At 54.5% G+C, this 10,916-nt stretch overlaps 1 protein-coding gene across 1 annotated transcript; it reads left to right on the top strand.

The window, feature by feature from the left end:
• The first annotated feature begins 625 nt into the window (after positions 1-625).
• On the top strand, positions 626-10,497 carry PSMA5 (proteasome 20S subunit alpha 5). The gene is made up of 9 exons (XM_039565476.1): positions 626-798; positions 1,762-1,828; positions 3,472-3,598; positions 4,891-4,958; positions 5,540-5,647; positions 5,731-5,789; positions 6,478-6,580; positions 7,535-7,621; positions 10,222-10,497. Exons 1-9 carry the CDS (start codon positions 770-772, stop codon positions 10,297-10,299), a joined length of 726 nt encoding a protein of 241 aa, XP_039421410.1. The 5' UTR covers positions 626-769; the 3' UTR covers positions 10,300-10,497.
• The last annotated feature ends 419 nt before the right edge of the window (positions 10,498-10,916 follow it).

Here is a 10,916-nt window from a genome sequence, read left to right on the forward strand (position 1 = left end):
GTGCCCGTAGGGCCCCGGGGCTCCAGGGCCATATACCCCCTCCCGGTATTCCTTTCCCTGCATCCCATCCCGTAGCCCCTTCCCGACACTGCCTCCCGTAGCTTCTTCCTGGTGCCCCTGCCCGGTATCCCCTCCCTGGTACCGCCTCCCGGTACCCCTTCCCGGTACCTCTTCCTAGTACCCCCTTTCCGGGACTCCTTCCCGGTACCCCTTCCCGGTACCCCTTCCCGAGACCCCATTCCTCGGAGCCCCTCCCGGCACCGCGCTGTGCCCGCCCCCAGGCCCCGCCCCCTGCTGCTCTGACCCCGCCCCCGCATCCAAGCCACGCCCCCTCCGTCACCGCGCCCCTCAGCGCGCCCGCCCCATCCCGCTCGGGCCCCGCCCCCCGGCGCTATGCCCCGCCCCCTGCCCAGACCACGCCCCTCTGTCCCTCGGACTCCCCGGTGTTATGGCCGCGCCCCTCATGCTCCGGCCACGCCCCTCGTGCCTTGGCCGCGCCCCGATCCACGGCCCCGCCCATCCCCTGCTCCCGCCAATCCCCGTCCCTCTCCTGTGCACTGATCCCGCCCTCCCCGCCCTCCTATTGGTCAGATCGCACGGCCGCTGCCCAATGGGCGGGCGGCGCGGGCGGAAGTGGTGCTCGGGGCCGGAAGCGGCATTGCAGCCCCCGGTGAGGCCGCGGCGCTCCCGGTGCCTCTGGAACCCCCAAACCCCCCCGGTACCTCCGGAGTCCCCGGGATCCCCGGAACCACCCGGCCCTGTCGTCGCCATGTTCCTCACACGCTCCGAGTACGACCGGTGAGTGCCCGCCCGCGCCCGCGGCTGAGTCACGGGCCTGCGCCCGGCGCGGCCCGGCCGGTCCGGGGCACCCCGACCGGCGCCTCCCGCACTGGGATCGCACCGGGAGCTGCCACGAGCCCGCAGCGTTGCTGGGCCCTGCCACGGGAACGGGGGCTGCCAGGATAGGACGGACCCGAGGGCGGCGGGAGCTCGGGAGCCCTTGTTTGGTGTGCGGGGATGAGGCGGGATGGGGTATCCAGGGGAAGGAGCGTGTCCGGTGAAGAGCAACCGAGCTGCGGAATCGTGGGTCTGGATCGCCAGGAGCCGCTGAGGGAGCTGGGAAAGGGGCTCAGCCTGGAGCAAAGGAGGCTCAGGGGGGACCTTGTGGCTCTGCACAAGTCCCTGACAGGAGGGGGCAGCCGGGGGGGTCGGGCTCTGCTGGCAGGGAACAGGGACAGGAGGAGAGGGAACGGCCTCAGGCTGGGTCACGGATGTTTAGTTTGGATATTGGGATTTTTTTTTTTTCATGGGAAGCGCTATCCAGCCCTGACACAGGCTGCTCAGGGCAGAGGTGGAGTCCTCATCCCTGGAAAGGCTCAAAAAAGCACGTGGATGTGGCACTTGGGGACATGGGTTAGTGCTGGCCTTGGCCGTGCTGGGGGAACGGTTGGACTCGACGGTCTCAGGGGACTTCTCCAACCTCGAGGATTCCATGGGGAAACAAAACCTTTCTGGCTCGTGGTGCACCCTCTGGATTCCAAAGGCTTCCAGCACCCAGAGTGTGCTGTGACACCCCACCTGCTTCTCACCTGTCCCTTGACCTGCTGGATTTTCCTTTCCATGAACATCCCGAATCCAGCCCCTGTGGGTGTTCGGTGCTGAGGGGGACACATCCCCCTGCCCCACCTGTGCTACCTGTGCCCAGGACTTGCATTCCTTTGGTTTCCTGCCCCTCTCACTCTGTCTGTGTTGTCCTTGCAGGGGTGTGAACACGTTCTCTCCAGAGGGGAGGCTCTTCCAGGTGGAATATGCCATCGAGGCCATAAAGGTACGTTAAAACGTTTCCAAACTGTGACATTTAGGGCTCCTTCAAACCCCAGGTATGGGTTGGTCAGGACTGATCCAGGCTGTGCCTGTTTCCCTCCAGCCAAACATCCCACAGCTCTGATCTTTTATGGGTCACTAAGAACCAAAACCCATTGATTTTCCCCAAAATTCAGTGGAATGTTCCATCCCCTGTCCTACCAAGTGATTTATCCCCAAACCAAACCCAATCCGAAGCTGTTTTTCCCCAAATCAAACCTAAAAGGCTTCTTGGGTGGATTTAAAATCTGGAGATTGTTATGAGCAAACCCACCTTTGCAGGGCCAAATGGGGTTTAAGTATCCTTAATTGGTAAATGGGGATTAAAATATCCTTAATTGATAAATGTCCTTAATTGATAAATATTCCTGTTTATTGTATTTATAGAATGTGGGTGTTGATTGGTAATGGCTTAAATTTGGAAGAAGCAAGTCAAGTTATGAAGGGAAAAAGCTCTGAGGTGTTTGGATTGGGGAGAAGGGTCCTGGCTTCATCTTTTCTGTGTTGCTTTAGCTCTTTGGAGCACTGAAAAGAGGAATAAAGTAATAATGTAACAGAAAAAGTATTAAAAGTATCAAGGACTAGGGAATTAAAGCTCCCAGGAGGATGTTGGTGACCATGCTGGCTTCATAAATTAAAACACATCTCCTGCCAAGACCTGTGGCTGTAGGTGCAGCTTTCCAGGGAATCTTGGGATTAGAACTAAAGCCTGTGTCTTGAAGTGGATGTTGGGAGCTGTTAGCACTGCACACTGCAGCTGATCATGCCAGGAAGTTCCATGGTGGGGAAAAGCTGTGAGTGCTGGGAGCAAGGTGGGATCAAGGCAGGGGCTGGTGGGATCAAAGTGGGATGAGGGTAATTGTTGGTGGGATCAAGGATTGAGTTTAGGAGCTGGCGGGATTAGGGTGGGGACCAATGTGGGGCTTGGTGGGATTAAATAGGATCAAGGTAAGGGTTGGTGGGATCAAAGTGGGATCAAAGAAGGGGTTCTTCAAGGCAGGGATTTGTGGGATCAAGGTGAGAGCTGGTGCAATTGAGGTGGGATCAAGGCAGGGGCTGATGGGATCAAGGTGGGATCCAGGAAGGAATGGGTGGGATCAAGGCAGGATCATGGCAGGATCCAGACAAGGACTGCCAGGAGCCCCTGAGATCTGTCCCTTTGCTTGTGGCCGTGGTGCCACTGAGGTGTCCTGCAGTCCCTGGGTGGAACTGACTGCCTGGGACTCTGGAGAGAACAGGAGCTTATGGAAAGCCAAGTGCCCAAGCCCGAGGTGCAGCAGGATTTGTACTGACGTGGGAAATCCTCTCGCCCTTTAAACTCTTCTTTCCCTCTGGCAGAGGAGAATTCCCAGGGCCTTTTACACTCACCAGGCTCCACAAACTGCTGTTGCTTGAAAGATGAAGGATGTGCAGCAGCCCCACTGGGTTCTCATGGGAATCACATGGATTTCACCTTCCCCATTCCCTCCTTCAAGGAATAAGCTTTAAAATCCACCATGCAAAGCCAGAGTGGGTTTGTGTGTGGGTGATGCAATTGAATCCAAACCAACACACCTGCAGATAAGTCAGAATTACCATTGAGCTGGAGCCTGTGGTGGTGTTTTCCAGCTTGGCTCCACAGCCATCGGGATCCAGACCTCAGAGGGAGTTTGCCTGGCTGTGGAGAAGAGGATCACATCTCCCCTCATGGAGCCCAGCAGCATCGAGAAGATCGTGGAGATTGACTCCCACATTGGTACAGAGAAGGGATTCAGCCTTGGGGGTCCCTCTGGGTCAGCTCTGGGAGCACCCTTAAAACTGTGAATTATTTATAATAAGAGTCTGTGCTATGGGAATTCGGGAAGTCGTGTTTTGGGATGAGCTGTCCCTGCAGGCAGTTCTGCCTGGAGCAGGAATGCTCATCCCTCCCAGCGCACACCAGCTCCTGGTCACTGGTTTTCCAGGCTCTGAGCCAGCAGAACGTAGCTGCAGGAACCAGAAAGAGGCAGCTGAAGCACTGCCCCCTGCCTCAGTGACCTCCCTCATGAAAGCTCATCCCAAATTTAGCTCTGGGAGGGTGGGGAATTATGGTGGGCTTGACTCGGGGCCAGTTTCTCCAGGATCAACCTGGAGCCACCCACGCCCTGAGGGGCTCACGATGGGCTCATGACCAAATACATCGCCCTGAAAGGCAGGAAACCTCCAAAATCCCCATGCTGCTGTTCCATGGGCATGGGAAGAGTTCCAAGAGTCTGATTATTTCCTCTTCCTGGGGGCTTGCGGTGCAGCCCCCTCTTCCCAGAGTGGAGTCTGTGCTGGGGGCTCCTGCTGCATCTGCTGGCTGTGGGGTAGCCAGGGCCCCTTCCCAGCAGGTTGTGGAGCAAATCTGTTTCAATTCCATGGAATCCTTGAGGTTGGAAAAGCTCTCTGAGATCATTGAGTCCAACCATACCAAGGCCACTGCTAATCCGTGTCCCCAGGTGCCACATCCAGACACTTTCTGAACCCTTCCAGGGATGGGGACTCTACCACTGCTCACAGGGGCAGCCTGTGCCAGGGCCTGACCACCCTTTCCATGAAAAAAAATTTACCTAATGTCCACCCTGAGCCTCCCCTGGCCCAGCCTGAGGCCGTTCCCTCTCCTCCTGTCCCTGTTCCCTGCCAGCAGAGCCCGACCCCCCCGGCTGCCCCCTCCTGTCAGGGACTTGTGCAGAGCCACAAGGTCCCCCCTGAGCCTCCTTTGCTCCAGCCTGAGCCCCTTTCCCAGCTCCCTCAGCTGCTCCTGGGGCTCCAGACCCTTCCCCAGCTCTGTTCCCCTCTCTGGATACACTCCAGCCCCTCAATGTCCTTCTTGTGAGAAACCCAAAACTGACCCCAGGGTTCCAGGTGTGGCCTCACCAGTGGGACAAATCCCTTTCCCACGTTCCCACTCAGGGACCAGCTTCTCCCTGCAGCCCTTTGTGTTTTACGTGGGCTTTGGGCAGTCTGGGGGGAAACACATCCCAAAGAATGGGTGGAATGACCCCTGTTTCCCCTTTCCCATTCCAGGGTGTGCCATGAGTGGCCTAATAGCTGATGCAAAGACTTTAATTGACAAGGCCAGAGTGGAGACTCAGGTAAGATCCGACATCTCTGTTCTTAAATTAGCAGCACAAATCCCAGGAATTCCTTGAAAGTGCTGGGAAAGGGAAGATCATTCCATCAAAGAAGCTGGTGGGAAGCTGGAGGCTTTGCTGGGAGCAGAGGGGCTGTCTGACTGTTTTGGCAAAATACTGGATGTATTGGTTTTATTTTTATCCCCTTAAGTTTCCTGGATGCCTCAGGTGCTTGGAGGTCCCAGGAACAAATCTGTGCTACAGCAAAGGATTTTCCTGGGGTTTTCTCCTGCATATCAGCACTTTTCCACCTTCTGGAGAGCTGGATAACACATGACTTCCAAAAGAGATACCGGGATGAAACCCCTCAGCCTTGCATTTCCCTGTTGGCATCCCAAGGCCTTGGTATCCCAAAATTTTCTGTGGATTTTTGTACATCCCACTCTGCCGGATGCTTCCATGGGAGAACTGGCTGTGCCCAGAGTTCCATAGGGAAGTTATCCTTGTGTCCACACAGGGCATCACTCCACCTCAGCCACGCAGGAGCGTCATATTTTGGGACCATGGGGATAATGGGAATCTTTGTTTGGATTTTCCTGCAGAATCACTGGTTCACCTACAACGAGACGATGACGGTGGAGAGTGTGACACAGGCTGTGTCTAACCTGGCCCTGCAGTTCGGGGAGGAAGATGCCGATCCAGGAGCCATGGTGGGATCCAGGGGGGATCTGGGGGTGCTGGGGAACCCCCCTTCCTTGTCCTTGTCCGACCCATTCCCTCCTTTCTCCTGCAGTCCCGCCCGTTCGGCGTCGCTCTGCTCTTCGGAGGAGTGGATGAGAAGGGACCCCAGCTGTGAGTTCTGGTCTCTTAATCCAGGGAAAAGACCAAACCTCCACTGCAAAATTCCCAGGCTGTTTTAATGACTCCATTCTGGGATTTTCCTTAAGCCTAACCCTCGGGGTTTATCCCATTATGTCCCTGATATGTTTGTTAATCCTGTTAAACTCTTTCCAGAGCCCTGCTTGCCTGTTTGCCATGGAAAAAACATCATATCTTCCCCAAACCCTTGCTTTTCTTTATTAAAAATGTGGTTTCCTGGGGAGGAGGGAAGCGTTAAAGCTCTCCTCGTCCTGAGTGTGTTCTTACCTTTCCCTAAAGGACCAGCAGAGCCACCAGTAACATAATCCATGTGACATTCCTTGGGGAGGTGTTGGAGCAGCTGTAACCTGAACTCAGGGCTTCAAATGGCCCCACTGGAAGTGGGAAAGGCTTGGCAGAGCCAGCCCAGTCAGGTCTCCCTTCCAGCAGGGAAAACTTACTGGATTTATTAAAAAAAAAATAGGGTAAACTGGGAAATCCAAAGGAAAATGGTTCTCTGAGGAAGGAGGGCAGTGTCAGAGTGTGTAAGCTGCCAGCCCAGGAGCTCTTGGGGATGAATCCCAGCTCCAGCTGTGCAGGGAGCTCTGGGGAGCTGGTGAGAGAGTCCTTGGGGTGCCCTGGGGTGGGATGGGGTGCAGGCAGTCACCCCCTGTCCCCACAGGTTCCACATGGATCCCTCGGGAACATTCGTGCAGTGCGATGCCAGAGCCATCGGCTCCGCCTCAGAGGGAGCCCAGAGCTCCCTGCAGGAGGTTTACCACAAGGTAAGGGCTGGATTTGGGATTGGGGGTCACTTCTCATGGGTCTGGGGTACTTCACCACCTACCAGGATCCCCTAATTCCCTTCCCAGTGAGGATTTAGGACTGGGCTGGGCTAGGATCCTCAGGGCAGGATCACTCCTTAGCAGTGGATCCTGTGAGTAGGTGCTGAGGATCTCTACGATGAGTAGAGCTACTCCCAGCAGCTGCTTTCTGCCTGTGAGGTAATTAAGGCCATGTCAGGAAGTTCTCTATAAATAAAAACTGAGCTCCAAGTGCTGCTGTCAGCATCAGGCTCCGTGTGGATGCAGCTGGAAGCACCTTGAGCTCATACCAGCACCTTCACCTCACCAGGCAAGGGAGCAGCTTTTGTGCTGCAAGTTCTGGTCATGTTTGGTATTAAACAGGAATTTTTTTCCCCCCTGAGGAGGGAGTTGCTTGTTTTGGGCAGTAAGAAACCAAGCCCTAATTGAAAGCACAATTAGTGGTGGTGGCTGGGAAGACTCATTTGTTCACTAGAATTCTCCAAATTACCCAAACTCTGGACTCCCTGGATTGTCAACCCTTTTTCAAGTGCAAAGTGAGTGAACCCAGCTGTGCTGAACATCCCTCTGGCTCTAGTGATGCATGGGATTTATCAGATTAAATGCAGCTTGGAGGCTCCTGCTGAGAGGGAATCTGGCTTTTTGGGAGGAAATTGGTGAAGAGAAACAGCCTCTGCTGTCCCAATCCCTTCAGATTTATGTGCCCAAATTACCCATTTTTAAATCTCAGAAAGGCAGGATTTCACTGTCCCTGTGGATATCCCTGCCCTGCCTGCTCCAGTGTCCCGGGGATGCTGCAGCTGCCTTGATGAGCTGCTCCGTTCGCTGCCTGGCTCAAGGGATTTGGGAGAGGGGAGGGAGCAGGGCCACGTCCTGAGCCTCCACCATGTAATCCACGAGCCATTTGTTTTCCAGTCCATGACGCTAAAGGAAGCCATCAAATCTTCCCTGGTCATCCTGAAACAGGTCATGGAGGAGAAACTAAATGCCACCAACATCGAGGTGAGTCCTCCTGGAGTCAGGATTGCCCCTGGAGCAAGGAATGGAGCAGCTCAGGGCTTCCTGAGCCAACTGCTGCAGATGTTCCTGCCCTTTTTGTCATCTCCTCTGGGGCATTTTGGAAAAGTTAAAGCTTTTCCAGAGGTCCAGAGCCTGGTCTGTTTTCACAGCTAATCCATGATGAGCAGAAGGGATTCTCTGACCTCCAGTCAGCAGAACCCAACACACCACCCAGATGGCTTGTTCTTCCCCTGGATCTAGCCATTCTTTTTTGCCTTGCTGCTTGTAATACTAGAAGGAATGAAAATTACCCAGCTCCTGGGCTGCTATATCAGTCCTGGGGCAGTGCCAAAAATCCCTTGGACAGTGGGAGCAACAGGATCCTCCAGGAATGGCTGTGCCCCTGGAACCCCGGGAGCAGGCAGTACCCACAGACCTGGAGATGCTGGGCCCCCCAAACCTGCTCCATAGGCTCCTTTTTGGGTGGGAAAGGTACAAACCCTTTGGATTGGGTGGGGTAACTGGGAGATGAGAAGTCATGCTGGCGTATAGAGTTTGCTTCTATTTCGGGTGGGTTATGAGACACCAGACCTTTCCAAAGTGTGGCATTCCAGCTCCTGAGCTGCTCTCTCCTCCCATTCCTTCCCTCTGAGTGCTGGGAAACCTTTTCCCAAACAGCCTCGAGGTGTTTGCCCCATTTTTGTATGAAACGTTGCTGCTGGGGGGACCATTCCTGGTGGGATTAACCAACTTCCTTTGGAAGGGAAGGCCAACAGCACAAGGAAACTTGGATACTCTGTCCCAAAATCATGCCAGGCGGCTGGAATCTCCTTCCCAGGTGCTCTTCCAGCCCTTCACCATACATTTTTTCCTGGTACAGTGCAGGCAGAGGAATGTGTACAGTATCCTGATGTCATGTCCCTGTTTAACAGGGCTTAACTGTGCTTGGCACGGCCCTGGAGTGGGGTGGAATTGTGCTGGGGGGAGGACAGCAGGAATGTGCTGAGGATTAAAAGGTTTCTATTGACTCAAGTCACCCCGTGGATGAAAATCTGCCACCTGAAGAGCTCTTTGCTTCCTAGAAGTATGTGCCTCTCCCATTTCTTGGCTCTGGCTCCTCTCCTGTGGCATTTTCCATCTAGGAACAAAGAGAAGAAGGGAAAGTGTGGTTGTGGAAGAGTTAAATCCATGGATGGCGGTGGTCAGGGCCTGAAAGGACTTCATGCTTTTGGATTAATGACTTCCCTGGGAAGCCTGTCAGGGAATGGTGGAGGGAAGCTTTTGTCGGGAGAAAGTGAGGGACAGGTTTGAGGAGGTGTGGAAAAGCAAAGGAACTGGTGTCTCTGAGTGCTGGTTTTGGGTGTTCATGAAGGTTTTTTCAGTATTAGAACTGGTTTTGGTGCATAAATCTGGGTCTTGTTGAGTCTGGTTGGGTCCAGGATCAGTCCAGTCCCTGCACAGGTGGTTTGGTGCCCAGAGCAGCTGCGGCTCTCCCTGGATCCCTGGCAGTGTCCATGGCCAGGCTGGACAGAGCTTGGAGCCACCTGGGCTAGTGGAAGGTGTCCCTGCCATGGCAGGGGTGGGACTGGATGGGTTTTAAGGTCCCTTGCAACCCAAACCACTCCATGATTTGAGAGGCCTAAAGTGGCATCTCCAAGTGTCTCCGCCTTGTCTGAGAGTTGTCGGTGAAGCCTGGGCTGGCAGGAGCTCTCAGGCTCAGGGACGTTTCTACTTGGAAACACCTCATGGAACCTTCCTGCCCCTGGATCTGCTCCTTCCCCTTGTGCTGGTGAAGGGGAGACTTGTGAACAGTCACCTCAGAAGAGCTCTGGGATCTGCTGGGATGCTCCAGAGCTTTCCTTCAGCTTATTGGTTGCATCCATACACTTTGATCCCTGAAGAGTCAAACCATGTGCCCAGTGCCTGTGAGTTCAGGAGCATCCCAGCCCGCTCCTGCCCCATCCCAGCCCGTTCCTGCCCCATCCCAGTCTGTTACAGGATACCCCAGCTCCTTCCGGGGCATCCCAGCTCCCTCTGGAGCCTTGGCATTTCCACTGACACAGCTGTCCCTGTTTTGGGCTCTCATCCCTGAGCCAGGTGTGAATATTTCTGCTCATGTTTCCCTTCCAGGCTTTTCATTCAAGTATCCCTCATCCTTGGTGCTGCCTCTGGAATGTTTTGGCTGTCTGCCCTGACGCTGTGTTGTCCCTGTCCCTGTTTTCCTTAGAGATCTCTGCCTCAGTTTCCCTGAGCCAACCCTGAGTCCCCTTAGCTCCCAGACAGGCCAGGATTTGTCCCCTTGGTTGGTTCCTGGGGGAGAAGAAGCCTTTGGAGAGGCAGGAATTCTCTCCTGGGAGGTTTTGATGGCTTTTCCCCCATCAAGTGGGAGCAGCGCCTGCCTGTTCCCACTAAAATTCCCTTCTGCTGCTCCTCTGAGGAGACTGAGTCAATTCAAAGCTATTTGTGCAGCAGGCAGCTATTTTAGGGACTCACGGAGCGTGTTCCGGGCTGGAATGATCCTGCTGGTCTGGCAGATCAGAAGAAGGAACAGCTGCTCCCTGCTTTCCTCAGCCACACTTAACCCCTTGTTCCTTCTCTTCCAGCTTGCCACGGTGGAGCCTGGGATGAAATTCCACATGTACACAAAAGAGGAGCTTGAGGAGGTCATCAAGGATATTTGAAAAAGAGGGAGAGACCCCCAAAAGTTCACACCCCTCCCCGACCAAAGGAACTGGTCCAGTTCCCCCAGCTCCTGGGACTTCCCTTCCCACAGCACCTGGATCTGCTGCTCCTGCCAACTCCAGAGGTTTTTTTACCATTTCTGGACAGAACTGAGGTTTTCCTGAGGAGGGAATGAAATAAATAATTTTGTTACTCTCTCTGGACTCCTCGGCACGGGGGGAAAAGGTGGGAAGGCGGGGATTTGGAGCTGAAACTGGGGGTGGATCGGGACAGTGGCGGTGCCAAGGACACTGCCAGCTCTGCTGTAGCAGCGAGTCTCCCTCTTGTGGTGCTGTCTCTGGGGAAATCCAGGTGTCATTCCACATTTCTTCGTAGAAAAGGAGAGCTTTTAATCTGTTCAGTGCATTCCTCCCTCCTTCTCCAGTGTTTTTTATCTGTAAAAGCATCCCTGGAGCTCCATCTCCTTCCCTGCAAAGAAATCTGTGATCAGCCTTGGGGTTTGTGTTTGCTTTGAGTAGGGCTTGAAAAAAATCCATAAAAATTGATAGATCAGAGCCCACCAAGCAGAAACAGGGATAATGGCCTGGGACAGCCCCTCACCTCCAAAATCCTGCAG

Source organism: Corvus cornix, chromosome 26 (assembly GCF_000738735.6).
Source record: "Corvus cornix cornix isolate S_Up_H32 chromosome 26, ASM73873v5, whole genome shotgun sequence".
Taxonomy (NCBI): domain Eukaryota; kingdom Metazoa; phylum Chordata; class Aves; order Passeriformes; family Corvidae; genus Corvus; species Corvus cornix.

Excerpts from the sequence above, each read along its gene's own strand:
- PSMA5 (XM_039565476.1), top strand. The coding sequence starts at position 770 with ATGTTCCTCACACGCTCCGAGTACGACCG. Across the intron at positions 799-1,761 it reads ACACGCTCCGAGTACGACCG|GGGTGTGAACACGTTCTCTC; the intron begins GTGAGTGCCCGC and ends TTGTCCTTGCAG. Across the intron at positions 6,581-7,534 it reads TGCAGGAGGTTTACCACAAG|TCCATGACGCTAAAGGAAGC; the intron begins GTAAGGGCTGGA and ends TTTGTTTTCCAG.